General features: G+C 45.0%; 1 protein-coding gene across 1 annotated transcript in view; it reads right to left on the bottom strand.

Moving 5' to 3' along the window:
* The window catches only part of DUSP10 (dual specificity phosphatase 10), a 23831-nt gene extending 5099 nt beyond the window's left edge, over positions 1-18732 (bottom strand). The window contains exon 1 of the mRNA XM_009070907.1: positions 17889-18732. Coding sequence (XP_009069155.1) covers positions 17889-18690 — 802 coding nt within the window. The 5' untranslated portion in view covers positions 18691-18732. The remainder of the gene's footprint in view (positions 1-17888) is intronic.
* Positions 18733-19594: the final 862 nt, after the last annotated feature.

Below are 19594 nucleotides of genomic sequence, written 5' to 3'. Positions count from 1 at the left end.
AACATTGCCAAAACTATGAGCAAATTAGCTATCAGCACACTAAAGTGGAGCAGCAAGCCACCTGGTACAATCTTAGTTTTATCTGTCTGCAGATTTTCCTGTGGTAGCAGCACTGCAGGGCATGCCCCCCATCCAACATCCCTGATGAGGATAGGTGCAGCTCACCCTGGCATCACTCCAGGGAACAGTACATACACTACACGTTTGTGCATACAAACAAAAGAAAACCACTCCTTGTAACCCAACAGCAACTGAGATACTTGCTTTAACATGTGGCAAACAGCTCTCCTTTTGCTGCCTTGGCTGCCTGAAAATATCTAGCAAGAGTTATTTTTACGACATTAATATGGACTGGGAAATGGATCCAAGTGAGGAGGGAGAAATCACTTTTTCAGCTCATGCCTCCCCCAGCCCTACTGCAGGCCTTGCTGGCTTTTTCAAGCATCATTTCCCTCCCCCTCCATTTTTTTTTGGCGGAGGGCAGCTTCACAGAGCTGGAGCAGCAAAGAGGACCTTCTTTCTACACCTCATTCAGCAATGACACCAGCCCCCAGGCTCCCCACCTGCCCAGTTTTCATAGCGATTACACAAAGCACACAGTGACATCAGCTGGCATGACATCAGCTCTTTGAGCACAAACAATACAAGAACTACTACTTTGTGCAAGGCCTTTGGTAGGAGGCAGTGGCGTTCCTGGGAGTTGCTGATATAACACTAACAGGTGGCTCCTCCGAAAGAAAAAGGCAGAAACAGCAATTCAAATGTCCGTGACATGCCTGCCCATAGGGTGGGACCCACAGGACCCACCCAGGGCCATTTGGTGCCCTGTACTCCACAGCCATGAGGTATACAGATTAGGTTACAATCATCTAAGCCCCTCTAATACAAGTGCCCTTTTTAACATCCAGACTTCTGTCCTTGACATGCTGCTAGTAACTCATTTTCCCAGAAATCCTTGAAATGCCTACAAAATGCAGATGATTTCCCCTGCCTCAAAAATGTGCTTGTCTTCAGCTGTTTCTGCCATTTACAGGTCACAGAGCAAACAGATCTGCCTAAAAGATCTCTGCTCTCAAAATTGCGTCAATGGGATCACGATAGAAAGAACAGCAAGGACAAAAATCTGAGCTTGACTGCCAAACTGCACTACCTCGCCTAGAGAGGATCTGAAAATTCCTCTCAGTCCTCTCAAAAAACCAAAAAAGATGATGGTGCCCAAGCTGAAGATGTCTGAAGTCTCATCCAAACAGACAACCCCAGCCTAGAGCCTGGACTAAAGGCTAAGCCCTAACCCACATTCCCATCCTTCTGCATAGACAAGCAACACATTCAGTTAAATACTGCTGTTTAAACAATAAACAGAGCATGCTGGGATTCGCAAGAAAACCCCTGAAAAAGTTGCTTTAGTGACCCCAGAGCCAAGCCGCATTTTCCATCTCTTCTGCAGACTTCTGGGAATAAGCAGCCACATATGCAGGTAGGAACCCGCTGCTTCATAACTCAGGTGAGGACATATTGATGGTGTGGCAGGCACCATTCTGGTTCACCATCTGCCTTGTAAGATACAGCAGAGCTGAGGAGTCTAGAGCAAGTTTTTACCTCACCACCTATGTCCTACTCTTGGGTCCTCTGCCTGCCCCATTGGCCAGAAGACACTATTACTCCTGTTACCAACTCTTCCTCACTGTGAGCTTTGGTCCAGCAAATGACAACAGGAAGGAGAGGACAAGAGACCATTACATTGTGCAGGGCTCCTGTTACCACTGTATTCAAAAGAGATCAAGAGGTGTAGGGCAATCCCTGCCACTCCAGCAGGAGCATCAGGGCAAAGGAGGGGAATGAGACCCCAAATACACTATGTGGAAGACACCCAAACAAGTGGAGTAGCCGAACATTCAACAGCTTCACCCACAACTTTTTTCCAGACATTTGCCAGTGGTCACCATTCCTAATGCTAGTCCACACCCCCCCTTCTCCTTGTTCACTTCCCTTGTGGGTGAAGAGTTAAAAAGTCAGTTCAAGTAATATTTTAAGTATCATACTCAAGCAACATTCAGAGTAAATGACTCTGAAAGAACACAGTGAAGAGAGGATTACTAATCTGAAGTGGCTCAGACATGTGAGCAAGGGAGCACTAGACAAGAACACTGGTACCCAAAAAGGCTGCAGCAAGACGTAATCATAGAGGGAAGCTGAACCCTAAGCCACCAGCAGCAGCTGAGCTTGGATCTGCACTGCCATATGAGTCATGCAGGTCCCAAAACAGGACCCAGTCACCTCATGAGTGCTGTTCCACTCTCACCACACACAATCCTCACACCTCACACCTAGCTGATTTATGAGGCACTACTGTAATGTAAGTGGAGTTCATGCATACATAATGCTCAGGGGTTTCCTAAAGTTTACACAACTACTTCCCAAAACAGGTGCAAGCAAGGTTAGTTACAACTAGTCAGAAAGAGTCAAAGAGGGATAGATTTTCCACATGAAGGTACATACAATGTACAGGGTATTTAAATGCATCTGTATTCCTTAGTCAAGCAACTGCTATTTCAGCATTTAAAGTGTTCACGTAAGTGTGTAAAGGAGGTGGGAGAGAACAGACTGTACCTGGAGAGGAGGCCAACACAAAGCTCCTGCAAGCCTGGTCTAAGAGTTGATTAATTAAACTCAGTAAGCTCCAAGACATATCACCACTACTGACCATAACTTCAGATCACAAGGAAGCTCAAGGCATGGATGAGAGACTCCACAGATGGTTGTAAGAAAAGCCATCTTGTCGTTAAAGCTGCCTAAACCTTCCCAAACCTGGGGCATGAAGGAAGCCTTATAGAGGGCAATAACAGCAACCATGGCAGAGAAGCACAACCAAGCAGAAGCCTCACACTAGTACAGAAGTAAGGTGCCTTTTAGAAGCAGCTTTTCAGATGCTATCGGCAATATGCAAAAAGTCTTCTTCATATAGAGGCAGCCTAGGCAGAGAGCTAATTTAATATATCCACCAGAAAAGACCATTAGCACACATGGCAGTGCTGTTTGAACCACAGACATGCAGCTTAGTCTCAGATGTGAAGGCACCTTCAGTGACAAACCAAAATGCCAGCATCCAGATAAACCACTGATGTTCACTCCAACAGAATGTCATGCTTGTAGCCTGTCCCTTCTGGTTTTAAACACACCACATAGCTCTAACAACCAAAGTATGGTGAAAAGCCTGAACTACCCAGCCAGTCTGACACAGCCCACATGTGGATGTGAAGAACATCCCCAAGTGCTTTTGTACGTGCTCTGCTCCACAGCAGCTGCTGTGCAGACATCTGGGGAACTGAACCTACCCAAACCCAAACAAAGATAGACATACAAGGATGCTCAGCGCTCTGGGGAACCAAGGTATTTCTTTCATAAGGAAATGAATCAATGAAGCAGGACCTTTCCTGGCAGATGTCCTTGCCCAGCATCTAACAGAACACCAACAGAAGACTAAGGGGTCTTGCTCCCCACTAACGTAAAAAACAGATATTTTTGCAGTTATCACTGCATGACATCTTCCAGCATCCAGCCCTGCCAGACAGTTAGTGAGTAACAACAGCCTTTGGATTGTCCAAGACTTCAAAACTTTTGCGAAGTTTCAAGTCAGCACCATACTTGCTCCAGCTATTCACACTTGTTTGTTCACGTCCTTTGCAGCCATCTGCCCATAAACATCTTGCTTAATGCCCCTCAAAATCCCCCACCACGCAATTCCACACAGATTTGCCAGCTCTGAAGCCACTCAGGAGCCCAATGCTCACACCAGCACCATGAGACCAGGTGAGCAGCTGGCCAGAAGCCAAAGCAGCTCTGAACAAATTAAGAAAGACAAGCAGCATGGTGCTTGCATGAAAAATCATGCTAAACAAGGTATCTGTCATTTGCTATCAGAAAAGGGCAAACACAGTGCAAAACAGGGACAAAAGATACAGGACAAACTAGGCAACCAGACTGTGACCTTGTGATAGAAACAATCATCTTCAAAGAAAGCAAGAAAAACAAACCTTACCTGCACAGGTTTATAAGAGTGGGTTGGTTGGCTGAGGTTTTGTATTGTTTTTGTTTAGTTTGAGGGCTTTGTTTTGGTTTTCTTGTTTTGTTATGGGTTTTTGTTTTGAGTTTTGGTTTGGTTTTTTGAGAAGATTGAGAATTTAAGTACAAGGAGTACAGTAACACCTGCCCTCCTCCTCCGTCTCTCCTTTGGCACCTCCTTCAGTCACCACTGCTGCTCAATGGCTGTGTGACTATATGCAAACTAGGATGTGGGTTTATAATACGCTTTAGTAGATTTGCAATATGTTTCCTATCTAGAAACAGGCTCTTACTCCACAGGCTCTTACTCCACAGTCAAGGGAGTAAATGACCTTGTTCCCTCTCCAACGAGAAAGCTTAAGACAGAGGCAGTTAAAGTGCAATACCCTCACCATAAAGTGACACCTTTGCATTACCTCATTGGTGTGGACATACTTGGCTCTCAGCGTGGCAGGTACTGGGTGTTCCTGCTATGATTACAAACAGGAACATACTTTTATACATGATGGACTGCAGATGTGGGAGCCACATTTAAACAGAACACATGGTCTCGGGAGACAACCAGGCTTTTTATACAGCTTTCAAAGCTGTCCAGGCAGATTTCTGGATCCGCTCATCCTCAATTACAATGCCACAAAGCCATCCCCCCCAAAAAAAAACAACCCCAAAAAACAACAACAAAAAAAACCCCCAACAAAACCCACAAAAAAACACACACACACACACAAAAAAAACACCCGCACACAACAAGAGCAGGAATCCCAGGACACAGGGAAGTATCAGCAGAAAAGATGTTGCCACGTTAACATCCCCTCCTCTTGAGTTGCTGGGCTCTTGTGGGGTGTGCAGCAGAGAATCTGGGGTAACAGGGTTCTGGCCATCATAAGCTCCACTCAAGAATGAAGCCAAGTAGTAAAACACCCACTCAGCATGTGCCCTGTCAGTACCACCACAGCACACCGAGCCCCTGTGGCTCTGTTGGAGTGTGTGTAAGGTTGAAATGTTCCAGTGAGCATTTGGGGCACAGGATGGAGATAGACAATGGGTGTGTATCTGTTTAAGACAATGCTTTGAATTTGTGCAAGTACAGCCTGTTCCTTTAAACCTGTGACCTCATTTATTTACATTACTGCAGAAAAGCACTGCCAGAAGCAACAGCTGATGACAGTCTCATGTATTTTTCCACTAAGACAACAATTAAACTGCTCCTGTGTTATTAATGAACAGATGACTTTGTGTCAAGTTGATTCAAAGCACAGGATGCCCCAAGGTTAAGCAAATGTGACTTCAGTATATAAAAATAGAGGTTAGGTATTGTCCAGATGCCTTGCCCACCCCGTGCTCTCCCCTTCCTCAGCCTGGCAGGAGGGTCCAGGTCCCATGGCCACCTCCCTGACATGCTGCCATCAGTGTCTGGAGGTCTTGCTACAGAGCAGCACACTGGTTCTGAGTCATCACCACTTGAATGCCAGCATTTGAGCTGCTCCTATACCATGGGCAGGGCATGCTATGGACTGTAGCATCATGCTTGAGTGAGTTGCACTTAACCTTTATGCACCCATCTTGCTTATATTTTTTCCTGAATATCACATACTCCACCCCTTCAGCTCAGGCTAGAGTCCCCACCAGCTTCAGCAGGTAGGTTGCATTGCTTTCCTTGTGCTGATGTTCAAATGACAGGTTTATAGAGGGTTGAGGCTGGCTACACTTACTTGGAGGCCATGCCCTGTCCCCAGGCTGTGTGTCTGTGGTACAAGTGCTTTCCCACATAAGGTGAAACAGCGAGCTCCAGCACAGAGGTGCCTCAAGGGACACCGTTCCCCTAAGACACAGGTACACTTTGAACAGCAAATCCATCACAGCTTGCTTCCCTCTACCAAGGAAAACACTGCTGCACAGGCTGAAGCAGAATTCTGCCATTATAGGCCAAATCCACTCCCAGGATACGGACAACCACATCTCTTCGTGCTACCTACTAACATGGCTATGTCTGCAGTGGCTGTGCACAAAGGACCTTGCATCTAGGCCATACCTAAAGCAAAATTCCACCACCTTTTCTCCAACACCACCAGATGATATGGAAACAATTAAAGCAGGAGAAAAGCACCTAACTCTCCATATTTCTTTGACAGCATTCCCTTAGCCTCAAGCAAGGGCAGGCCTACTGAGTACCAAAGGCACTAGCAGGGAGAGCATGGGGTTGCACCCATAGAGCATCAGAGCTAAGACCACCTTGCAGTAGATCTAGCATCACACTTGCTCACAGATGTTGCTGGCATGGTCTTAGCTATAGCAAAGATGCTTCATGGTGCATACTAGGGATTCACTGTTCATCCTGAGGCACTAAAAGAAGGGATGCTCAGATTTCCTAAACAGAGACAGACACTTTCCTTGTCCAAGTAGGGCTCTGCTTGCTGTGCTGAAGAACTGTGCTTCCCACATTTCTAAAGCAACGGCGCTAATCCAAGCAGGTCATTGTAGCAGTGTTCCTACTCTCCAAGCAAGTGTCCTCCTCACCGTAACTGCTGCTGAGCATTGCTCAGGGCTTGCCCTCATTGCTCTAGAAAGCTTGACATGGTTGAAAATATTGTACTTGGCCCACACAGTGGGAAGGGCAACTCCCTTCTGGTTCAAAGAGGTGAGGACCTATCAGACCACATTCACCCAGGTGACATTTAGAGTTGCTATTTTGATTTCAAGGAAATTGTGGTGGGGTTTGTTTGTTTTTAAACACTGGAGGAAGACTTACTGGAGGTCAAGCAGAGGACAACAGAGGGGAGTCTATCCTTCTGCAGGACAAGAAGGCCACAGTGACACCAGGGCTGCTTTACACATTACCACTCCTGCTGTCAAAGAAAGATGGGGGAAAAAAAATCCATCCTTTTACAATATAAGCATCCACATTTACCTCAACAACCCACATGGCCCCTGTTTTCCAAATTCAAAGTTATAACTGCAAATTTTTCTACTTCTGTAGCTACTAGCAATCAGAACAGGTTGGACTTTCTGGTCCTGCAAGTGTAGTTCTCACCTGTTCACAGGATGTTTGAAAGACCCATCACAGGGTTTCTTTCCATGCCACCCACACAGCATTCAGCATCAACCTTGCCACAAAGATTAAGCTTTACAAACATAAAAATGTTAAACAGTTCACAAAGCACAGCTTCCACCTCAATATACTCAATCTAATCTAGTCTCTCCCTCTAATTGAGCTGCCAATTGCACTTCAAAAAGGCAAAACTCTGCATTCCTAAGAACTTGCAAGGTCAAGTTTTTTTCCACATGGGAACTATCCCAAGAGGTCAGTTTGTACACAGATTCTGGCCTGGAGGAGTTATGAGCACATCCTTGACACAATGGCTTTGAGGTCCCTTTAGGAGTCAAGAGTGTGACACCAGATAAAGAGGAAAGGTTTCCCAACAGCATCAAGGGACATGTATATGTGCTTGCATTTGGTTCTAATTTTATCTCACCATGGTTCACACCCCTTACCACAGCATATCCTCTCCTGCAGGCCTCATCTACTATTATTTTTTGCTTTGACACCAGGCATAGCACAGCCAGTTGTCCTAGAGACACATCCCAGGAAGGCAGAAGACAGTTCACTGAAAGCCCCTTCCCCTGCCAGACCGTTGAAGATGCTGGCTCTGCCCAGCTCCAGCTCTGATCTTGGCTCCTCCCATTCCACCACCACCTGCTCTCAGCCACACCATCACCCCCTGTGCCTCCCACACCTCAACACACGACTTGCTTCTTTCCATCATCAGCTCTCATCCCTCTGCTTTTCTTCTTCTGAGGACCACTAGATCACCCAAATTAATTCCAATTAGAAACAAGAAATTTTTTTGACCCGTCACTATAGAACCTTTGCTAGGATTTCAGTTTAATTATTTTTCTTAAATACAGTTTTGTTTGCTTTTTAGTCTTAAATTTAGGTTTTTTTCTCAGACCCTGAGCACCCATGCAAATACCACACATCCCTTCCCTATCTTAATTTTACTTGCCAGCTTTTCCAAGTATGTCACTAACTTCTGAACTACTTATCAGCCTGTCCAGAAGCTGCTGTGAATACTTTGGGACCACATCACTGCATTCAAGACAGTGGTTCCAGCTTGTAACTAGAAATTCCCCCGTACGCTGAGAAGAGCACAGAGTCTGCCCACTTCAAAATAAAAACAAAAGTATTCATGGGAAAATAAACCAGCATTCTTCAAAGTGCTGTGTTATCCATCCTTGGGGAGTGGTCAGGAAGGTGAAAGAGGAGAAGGCCTGCTCTGAATTTTGGTACAAGGATTAAGCTATAAGCATGCAAATAGGAACAAGACAGGAAACCCCACATCCCAAATACACTATGGTGACAACTCTGCAGACATAGAGGAGGACTGGACCTACCCTCCCTGGAGGACAAGCATTTATAGCAAAAACTCAAAATTAGACACATTACAACCTCTCATAGCAAAAGTATGCATTCCCGTGGGGATGTAGGCTAACATGAAGACCAATTAAATAATCACTGGAAATGTCAGCGTAAACCCTGAAGGAATACATACTTCTACTGTGAAATGCTCCCACTGGAAATCATATTAACAAAAAGGTCATCAAGAAATGCTAAAGCTATGTACAAAAGAGGCAGGCAAAGCGAGGGGGGAGGGAACAGAAACTATTTTAATGCAATAAAATACCACAAACGTTTTTATGTTGACAAAGAGCTATGAGTCTGTTTTCACAGACAGAGGTAGAGCAGACCAGATTTGCCCAGAACACCACGTTTTGGTTTTTTCAATTTATTACCAGGTCTCTCCCTGTCCATCATCATGTGCATCCCTCAAGCAATTGGCCTGGAGACAGACAGCAGCCAGTGCTACAGCACAGGAGCAGGATGCAGAGAGCTGTTGTTCAGCATGTCTGAAGAGGGAGAAGGGTCCCTGCACTGTGTCAGACATACGTAATCCTGGGTGCAATGGAGTGGGCCTTTCTGTTTGTGTGTTTTAGAGAACACTGACGTTTTCATGGTTTAGCCATCTACTTACTTGCTTTACCCTTTTAAGGGCAACCTCTTCAGGTCAGCTTCTTTCTAATGACAGAGCAGGCTGCTTTGTTTCTCCCGAGCATAACACAGGCTCTTTTCCAGTCCAATCCACTGCTCCTCCACATCAGAAACACCACCACCATTCACATTAATATGAAAGGAAAACAAGGTGCTGATGTAGCAATTTAAACTCTTTTTAGTCTGAAGAGTTTCTACCCTTTTGGCTAGCAATACTCATAATATGTGGCTCCAATTTAACACTTTACAGCAGGGTATGGTGAAAAAACAGAGAAAATAAAGGGTGCTCTCTTGACATATCCCAGTGCCCCACTGTCCAAAATAAAAGCAGCAAACTACTAGAAATAGCATGGTGCATGCCAGCCCTGACTCTGACACAAGTTTCAGGGCCAGCCCTGCTGGCACTTAAATCCCAATCCTAATGGTTAAGGGACCAAGGCTAGCCCCTTAAAAACCCTGTAGGGCAAAAAAAGTTGACCCAGTTTGCGTCTATATACTCCAGAGTTAAGGGAAGGCAGGGAGGCATATTTATAGAATCCAGAGCTAAATAGCAACCCAGCTAGATCAGCCAGATCAAAACCAACCCTAGTCTCCTTGTCTCCACAGGTGAGTTAACAGTAATGTTTCCCAGGAAGCATAAGCACTGTGTTATCCCTTAATGGAGATGTCACTCTGCCTTGCAGGGCTAACACAAACATTTATGAACTTACGACTAACCTCATGTTAAACAATCAGAGTGGTTTTATACCTAAAATATGCCAGCAAATTCTAAGTAGCAGCAAAAATCTTATTCTTAGCTTTCATCAACTAGACAGACAGATTCCCATTACCGTAACAGAAGACTAAGAAGAATTAGAGTCCATAACCAACACAATACAGGTTAACCACTCCAACAACAGCTTTTGTTTTCAACTGCTTCCATAGGGCTTAATATCATGCTTTGGCATAATGAACTGGAGACAACCAATTCGGAGTGATACGACAGAACCTTGCAAGTTATCTTATATTTTCCAAACCTATTTAAGCCATTGTTTAAAAAACATAAAATGATAATTCATCTGTGGACAAGAAGTAACATTTGTTCTTCTTTTTATTACATTAACTAGAAATGGTTCTTCTCTGTTGCAGTCAATCAAGTGGGAATTAATCCAAGCACACTGTAGACTTTTTAAAGCTAGGGCATAGTAAAAGAGGTGGAATCTGTGTGTTCACATTGCTGTTATTATTCTCTTACTTTATTTTTTCCAACTTCCTCTTTCAAAACCATGATCTTGGAAACAGAGTGTTGCATACATGCAAAGCAGCATCTAACACTAGCAGAAGCAGTGGCTCCCAGGCCCTCCTTCCACTAGGTGCATTAATGACCCCTCAGCAGCAGGTGATGGATTTACAATCCCCCCAGACTCCTCCAGCAGGTACAGCCCAGTGCAGAGCCACACAGGACCTCCCACTGCAGGGAGCTGTGGGCCTAGCTCTGCTAGACAAGGCTAGTATTGTCCCAGGCAGCAGCAGCAGCAATCGAAGGCTCATTCCTTCAGGAAAGAGGAACTAGGTGGCAGCTGGACCTAAGAGGTCGAAGGGGCTCCCTGCAGACTTGCCAACTTGGGTGTCTCTGCATGCTCGTGTCTCCTGGGACATGCTCATTAAAACCAAGTGCCAGGAAATCAGAAGCTTGTGCCCCTTCTGGATCTTACTCTCTTCACTGGGAGCAAAGCTTTCCTTCAAAAAGGAGGTAGCCTGCTCACACAAGCAGAGAAACACATGAAAATGAACCTCAAATTTTTAAAATCACAAATTCTACCTAGAGGCAAATCAGAGCCTACAGTTTATCACTTTAGCAAAAACATTATCAAGGGAAGAGGGGAAGGAGGTGCTCCTAAGTCCATCTCCCACTTTCTGCAACAGGCAGCTGTGTTATTCCAGGGCACCACCATGACTGTGGATGAACCTGGGATCAACCACACTAATGACAACAAGAGAGATGAGCTCAGTATTATACATGGTGCAAAGGACAGTAAAACAAACAAACAAACAAACAAACTAAAAAAAAGCAAACCAAACCAAACAAACAAAAAAAGTCCAGTCAGATGAAAATGACTTGTCTAAGTCCTCACAGCAGGTCTGTTGTGTGCGCTTAGTCACAGAGCACGAGACAAACCAACACTCGACCTTGGCTAGAGCTCCCCTGGCCAGGAGACGGCCCTGCTATCTAGGCACAGAGTTCTCTCTCTAGTCCAATTAATCCCTTTCTGCACAATTCAGGAGACAGACTTACTTCTCCCATTTTCCCCCCTTTCCTTCAAGCCCCAAAATGCTGCTATACAGTTCCAGAACTAGGTCAGACACCACATTGTGGTGGGACACAGGCTCCTGGGGAACCAACATCTTTCAGAGAAGCAGAAGACACACCGAAACCAACCTTCAGTGTGCTGAGATACTTCCAGATATAAGGTTGCCTTCATTATAGATATTAATTGAAGCAAAGAGTTTCCTGTACTAGAAAGTCACAAGCATTAAAAAAACCCAAACCCCACAAACCCAAATAATATTTAAAAAAAAAAACACACCCAAGCTTCACTGCTGAAGCACAGAGCATTGATCATTCATCCTGTGCAGAGACCATGGGCACCCTAGGACCTTCCTGCTACAGAAACAGGACCACTGAACCCTAACCCTAACCCTAACCTCCTGCTCACAGCAGTCCCATGTTCTGCCTCCACAGACGGTGTGCTGAGAGGCACAGCCAGGACTGGCGGCTGAACCCAAAGGCACCAGCTCATGTTTCACCTTTCCCACAACCTTCAACATTCAATGGATTAAGAGCAGGTGAAAAGCCTACCAGAAGAAACTGAAGCAAGTGCAGTGCTCAAGACAGCACTTCTATCCAGCCTCCTCGCAACAGGACTTTTGCCAGCTTTGATTTTTAGGTGAGGCATGGAAAGGTGACATCCATAATATACACTGCTCTTCTTTAAGCCTCAGTTTACCAAACACCTTTGTGATAGCCACAAATAAAGTTTAACTTTTACAGTAAAGAGGTGTTTCAAAAACTGCTAAAGACAGATTCAGGTGAGTACCTATAATCAACGCTCCAGGATACAACTGCATGTAGTAATTCAGGTTATCCTTGTGATTTCTCTAGCCAGCACTCTCCGAGGCCCACCAGAGACTTCCGAACAAGGCCACAGCACCACGCATAATTTTATCTTGCTCACAAAGGGACAATGCACTAGGTCATTTTCACAGATTACCATAATCTACTTCTTTAAACAGCAGGACTTCTACAGCCCTGCAAGCAGATGCTGAATACTTGAGAGGCATTTCACTCCTGATTGGTTAGTGAAATTGCAAAGCAGACAAATCTAAAGATGTGCAAATGTTGCTCATATTTAAGGCATTTCTTCACTTCCGAGTTGCTCGCATAAATATAACCCCTAACTATAATAGGGCCTTTTACAGAGTAAAGAAAGTCATAGCCTAAAGGCAAGTGGATGAGCCCTGACTTAAAAGGGCAACATAAAGCCAAGGCAATCTCACTAAAAACTTATGTGCTGGAAAAAGTAGTAAAAACTTTGGCTGTTGCTTCGGAAGACAAACTACCCAGGTACATGTCTAAAACAACAACAACAAGAAAAAAAAGGTCCATCTGCATTAATTCAGATGTAGACACCACCCAAACCTCAAATACAGCTACCTTCCTCCCTGAGCCTCTCCAAAAGGCTGTGCTCACCTCAGGAATAAAAAGCCAGAAGACACATCAGCAAGTAGTCCTATGAAGATATTACTAGTGGAGTTTATCACCTCCATCAGGGCAAGGGTAAGAGCAGCACACAAGGCATCCAGCTGATTATAACCCAATGTCTACCTACCAGGAATATGAAAGGGAATGTTCCCACAGCTTACATATAACTGGAGCCAGATTTTTCTTTACAAGCAGAGATATTTGCCCAATGCAACAGTTTGCTTCTTAACTCTTAATTTGGTTTCCAAGGGTATGAGAAACTGGAGAGCCAAAAAGAGGGAAAAAAAAGGAAACAAAATCTCTTTCCTGTTCCTCTCTTTCCAAGGCAGTGTCATTGCTCACTTCCCTCCAAGGACAGTTAAAATGTGATAGGCACCATGCAAGCCAGCACTTCCAGCTCTTAGATGCCATCATCTGGGAGGAAACGCCACACTTTTCATTTACTGTAGAACAGGCCAAGTTTAAAGGTACACTCCTTCTGCAGAAGCATCCTCTGGAAATAAAGACTGTGGTCTCCAACCACACTATTGCCCTAGTTTATCTATTTGCAAAAGGTACAGACACACACAACCAATTTTTAAGTGTTATTGCCAAGAAGATGATTTATTCCAGTGGAAAGATACTTCAAGCTCCAGCAATCAGAGTCTGAAAACTGAAGGTGAAAACTCAGCTTAATAGAGCCAGCAGAAGTTTTTTTCCCCAGTGACTGATGAAGACAGATTTCCTCTGCAGCACAGAGGGAAGACACGTTATTTTTAAATGTTAAGTAATGCATGTGAAGCATCCAATGTGTTTAAAACTACATATTTCCCTATTACAATCATGACTTAATACTTATTCAGTGGAGATCTCTGGTTAAAATAAGTGCCAGGCACATGTTTTGTTGATCAGCTGGATTTGTTGACTATTACATCAAGTTTTACTTTCAAATACATTTGTGCAGTGTAATCCAATTAGGGTTTAAAGTTACACTGACACTGTAAAATTATATACTTAATAATACCAATAATAAATTATGTATTTGAACAGATTACAACCAGATCAGGCATTTCAAAGGCAGCTGATCACAGTATTTTATATGAACATGGGAGAACATAAACCACATACTTATTCCTTTTGTAGGCATCTTGGTCCCTCTGTAGTTTTTCAGCTTCACTGATATGCAACTCTGGTGTGGTAAGAGATCTGAAGCTATTCTTAGGCCGTGGCAGAAAGCACAAAGTGGTTTGTTGGCAGGTCTTATACTCTTCACTATAATGAGAGCAAGTCACTTCATTTATTTCCCTGTTAGATGAGATAAGAAGACCAAAAGCCAAGGCATAAATAAGTTCTTTGGACTGGGAACAAGAACAGAGAAGCAACCCGTTGTTGGGGAGGAGCCATCTCCCTGGCAGCAGTTCAGCCATCAGTTTACAGCATGTAGGGAGAAGAAAAAAAAAATGGATTACATGTGAAATCACATTTTTGCACCTCTGCTTTTGAATTCAGTTGTTGCCCTGCAGATAAACACAGAAACCTCTACAGACTAAACACAAGACCTGAGCAGGTTCACAAGGCTCCCACTCCTGGGCCTCAAAGGTAGAGGAACAGCAAGACGGAGACAATAGTACTAGACACTGGTCAGGGAGACAAAGGCAACTCCTTTTGTGTTAAAAGCTGTCAAGATGTGCTAGCACAGATGTTTCAATTTTTCATTTTTGTTCATTTGTAGACTTAATTTAACTTGGGAAAAAATGCTGAACTCCAAACCTAAACATTTCACTCTGGGCAAAATAATAGTTTTCATCTTAATGCAAATCAATTTCCCACTTTCTGCTTTTATGTCTCAGTAGCAAACTCAAGTACACAAGCTCCCAAGGCCACTTTAGCCAGGGTGCTCAGGGGAGGCAGAGATTCCTAACCACTGGATTTGCTGGAGGGAAAGGGGCACAACCCCACCAAAGAGGGCTAGGGCTGCTGGCCCAGCCTGGGGTCACAGTGCCATGCTCTCCTCCTTCTCTAAATTCAGCAACAGCCTCAAGCAGAAGGGACACTGGGCTCACATCACAGGTTTTGCCCCCTCTTCTTTCCAATGCCAAGAAAAAAAAAAAATTTAAAAAAAGCATCAATAAAAAGTAAGGCCTTTAGGTTTCAGCAAGAACGCAACACCATTGTCTAGTCCAGTGTGTATGGGTATTGGGGGAGAACAGGACTTCTTCCTGTTTTGTATATAAACAGACTGAGCTGCAGCTTCAGCCCTGACAGCTCAGGCTGCTACAGCCTGTGTAGCAGCACTGTGAAACACAGGATTCTCATTTTTAATTTTTTGCAAAAATAGGGGGTTTATGCCTGTCTAAAGTGTTGTTATTCCTTATGAACAAAGAAATAAGCAAATCTGTCTTCTAAAGAGCTTAAATCGAAATTATGCATATGTTTATGACCAAAAAATGCCCATGTTAAAGGAATGAGAGAAGAGAGGCACAGATAGAAAGGAAGGAACAGAGGTTTGAGAATCCTCCCATACCACAGCATAGATAAAACCGTCTCGTCACAGTACTCGTTTATATATTGGTCTGCTACATTAAAAATAAACCAGGCCACCTCTTTTTAACTCAAACCTAATAAGGTACACCATACATACGTTTATCTATAGGTCACAGCCTGGCCTTGGAAAATAGCACAGAGCTTCTCTGCAGCTTAAAAAACTGGGGCACCTAAATGCACACAGGGCCATGTCGCTACCTCAGTGTGCTGTAAGCCAAAGCTGTAAGCCAACCCTCATCTTTGCCGAACAGATTCACCCCACAACGTGACACCATGCCACGAAAACAGCAACGGGGCCACAGGCTGACAGGCAGCACCAAACACAGAGAAGGTGGCACCAGATCAAGCGGACATAAACTTGGACAGGCAGGCTAGCAACCAGTGTTTGCAAACACACAACACAGAGGATCCGATGGGCCGGCAGGCAATAAATTAGGACAGGACAGCAGAGAGCAAGATAAATCACTCAAAATAACAAAGGTAGGCAAAGAGGGCTCCCCAGCCACCCCGGTTTCATTTCAGTGCCTGAACCCAGGCGCATGCACACACCGGCTCCCGGGATGCTGAAGCACGATGGAAAAAACACTGTCAAGAGAAACTAAATAATGAGTGCTTCTAGCCCCACACCTATGGCTTGGAAACTTAGCTACAGCCTTCCTAAATGCCACTTTACCCTGTGCTCAACTCTATTTGACCCCAGTTTGAGCTCCACTTCAAAGCAGGGGGGAGGAGTTAAGGTGACAGGAGTAGCTCCTTACTGCACACTTCCCCAGGTAAGGTCTGCTCCAGCCCAGCTGATGATTACATCCAAAAGGCAGAGGATTTGTGTTTCCTCTGTCTTCTGGCACACTTCCAGATTTGCTGGCAGACCAGCTTGGGGAGGGGATTTCTGCTAAGCAGGTCTTTGAGGCAGATGCTAACATTTCTCAATGGTTGAAAACCTAAAACCAAGGACTCCTGCAAGCACTTGGGTTTAGCAGCACCCAGAGTTGGAAGGTGGGACAAGGGGCTGACCACAACCTGCCCACGGGGCCCAACAGCTCAATGCTGTCCAATTATGGCTGTGCAGCTTCATCTCAGCCAGGATCTTCCTTCCAGTACTGAAAAAGTACCAGTTTGAGACCTACAGAAGCTTCAGTGTTGTCAGTGAAATACAGGAGAAAACACCTTCGGCATACTGCTTTTCTAAGGATATGAAGGCTTACAGACTACAACCATGTATCTATTTGCAAAGGCTGTACAGCAGAATGACTACCACCTGAAATGCAGGACTCCAGTTGTAACCTCATTCTGCCAGGTACCTCATCTCCCTCTTTTACAGATGAAGGACACCATCGTGACCGAAAAGACAATAAAAACATACAGGGAACCTGTAGTGTCAAAGCAAGCCCAGTACGACCATACACTTGCTGGGAGCAAGGAGACAATTCTTAAGCTTCCACAAGATACACCCACAGAGAAGTATCTTGCAGGACCCTTAGCTCCTACAAACTTATGAAACCCAACAGAGTAAAAGGGATAAACCAGCAGCCCAATCTGTTCTCCAGACACATTGTACAGGTTGGAAGTAGCAGGCTGCACAAAAAAAAGTAAGTGAATTAAATACATACAATATGAGACCAAATCCTTCCATAGTTTCCCAGTGCCACAGCCAGCCTCTGCCAACCGTGCCTCCGAATGGCAAAAATACCCAGGGGAAAGGAAATTCAATCTAGAGGGCAGCATTGTTATAAATAGGTTCTACAGAATAAAGTAAAGAAAGAGAAGTGCCCATGGATGCTGCCTTAGTTGGTGGGACTCATTTCCACCAAAGCATTAAGGAATAAACCATATACCACATTAAAACAGGAACCTTTGCAGGAAAGCCATATACATATATAAGCCCATACACATGTAAACACAACATTTTCAGATCGCTTTTCAAAAGTAGTATCACCCTCTGTCCGTTATTCTGACCCTATACCATCAAAACAAGGCTTGACTTCTCCTCTAGTTTTGCTGACTAGTCCATGATGCAATGCCTCAGACCAAGTGACCTTGCTTCTTCTTTCCTCCTCCCTCTTTCTTCTCTCCCACTGCCCATCTCCAGCACCCATGAGTTCAGTTTTATACAGGCTAAAATAAGGCTGCTAAGTAAAGGTCAGCCTGACGACCTGAAAGAGAAGTATCCCCTCCTAGACCTCTTCTCCTTGGGCTATAAATATTCAGAACAAGCACTGGTGGAAATTCTTTGTCTGCACAGGCAGACACCGGGAAGCACGTTTCCTCCTCCTTCCAGTTCCCACCCCTTCTGCTGCTCAAGGACAAAAATCTCCCTGGAAAAGCAAGCATCTCCCTGCTACCGGTTCCATCATTTGTACAGGGAAAGCATTTGCTCTGCCACCGGTGACTTGAGGCACAGGCCTTCCTAGAGACAAACCAATGCTTTCAAGGTTCAACCATCAGGAGGGTTGACAGCAGAGTGCACACACTGCAAAGCAAACGATGAGACTTCGTGTGGGCAGCAAGTCCTACCTTTCAGGACTAGGGGCTCCTTGCCTTCTCGCTTGAGTGACTCCAGCACTATGTGGAGTGGCTGGGAAGGCATTACTCTGCTTGGCTCATTGGTATTCTCATCATAAACTACGATTTCTTTGGAAAAGATTCTTTTGAAGGAGTCCTTGCCTTCCCGACAGGAGATCAAGTCCAAGACAGTGATCTTGCCCTGCTGGAGCCTTCTCCGGCTGATCTTGTCAGAACAGTTGATGTGGACAGCCCCTTGAATGTGACTCTTATTATACTCCATGAAGGGCCTGCAGTCAATGATGACAGGCCCTTGGTTCTGTTGGTGGCTCTTGCTGCATTTGGTCATCTTCTTCGCCAGATCATTGGGGTAAATGATTTTGATGCTAGCAAGTTGCCTGGTGGTGCCCGAGACAGGGCTCCCCACTCCACCCAGTGGGCTCAGGCTGCCGGCGTTCTCATTGCTGTTGACCATTTGGGTGGTAGGGCAGGTGGTGGAGGCTCCGGCGTGGGTGCTGCTGGTGCTCGCTTGAGTTTGGGCCTGAGTGTCCTTGTCGTATGTTGCCACAGTGCAGCAACTGGCACTGCTGCATCCACAACTCAGGGAGCGTGCAGAGCCGTTAGATGAGGGCATATACGTGAGATTAGCAGTCTTTAGGGACACAACAGCTGCACTGAGCAGACTGGAGTGGCTCTCACCAGCAGAAGAGGCAGATTCAAGACAGCTAGAGTCTAAACAGAGGTTGAGATCCTGAGGTCTCACTGGCCTTGAAAGTGCCACTACTACCCTGTCGTCTAAAGGAGACGGAGGCATGAGGAGGCTGAGAACTAGCAAGTTAAGAAGAACACAAGACCATCCTGCAAAAGAAGAAAGGGAAGGAGAATGGGAAAAAGAAAAAATTATTAAAACAGATCATGATATCACACAAACCTACAGATACACCTTACCCTGCCAACACCCATTATCCCCAAGCTAACAATCCCCTCTGACACATCACAGTAGTTGCTAAAAAGCCTTTTCAATCCTGCAGCAAATACTTCAGCTATCTGCATGTGTGCACATGGCACGCAGAATACATGCGACTAGCCTGGACAGTGCAGCTACACCCAGGAGGCAGCATTTGGCTACATGCAGATGGTACTGAGCTATTCTGAAACCCCAGGCTGCAAAGCATGCCACTGACAATGACACAGGCACATTCTCCCCTCCTGTTGCTTACTGCAACTACTGGGTTGACTTTACTACTGGGAGGAACACATAAGAACTGAAGAGCTGAATGTGTCAGTGTTGATATGCAACTTTTCCAGCAAGCTGGAATAAAATTAGATTGTAAATAAATTTTTGAGACAGTTACAAACTTGAACACATAAGACTAAACAAAAAATACTCAGTAGTAAATGAGAAAATTCTGTTTCAGGGATTTTCATAAAAAGTAAGCATGCACTTCGCACTTCATCTCCCTGTTAGAGAGGTAAATCCAGCCCCAGTCAAGCCCGGAGCCCCAAGATCGCAAAAGCTACTGTTCTCGAGCAGTCCCTGAGATAAGTTACCTGCTCCTCAGCACACTTCACAGCTTTTACAAAGGGGGGTAGCCTCCGCCCCAGCCACGGTCACTGCCTGCTCAACTTTTACCATCCCTGTTAAAACGCAGCACGCAGGCTTAGAATCTCCTCGCTGCCACTGGGGAGGGAAGTTAGACGACAAGAGCAAAACAACC

The sequence above is a fragment of the Acanthisitta chloris genome, unplaced genomic scaffold (assembly GCF_000695815.1).
Source record: "Acanthisitta chloris isolate BGI_N310 unplaced genomic scaffold, ASM69581v1 scaffold4210, whole genome shotgun sequence".
NCBI lineage: Eukaryota > Metazoa > Chordata > Aves > Passeriformes > Acanthisittidae > Acanthisitta > Acanthisitta chloris.
Note: the sequence above shows the minus strand (reverse complement) of the source record. Positions and strands in the feature narration are given on the sequence as shown.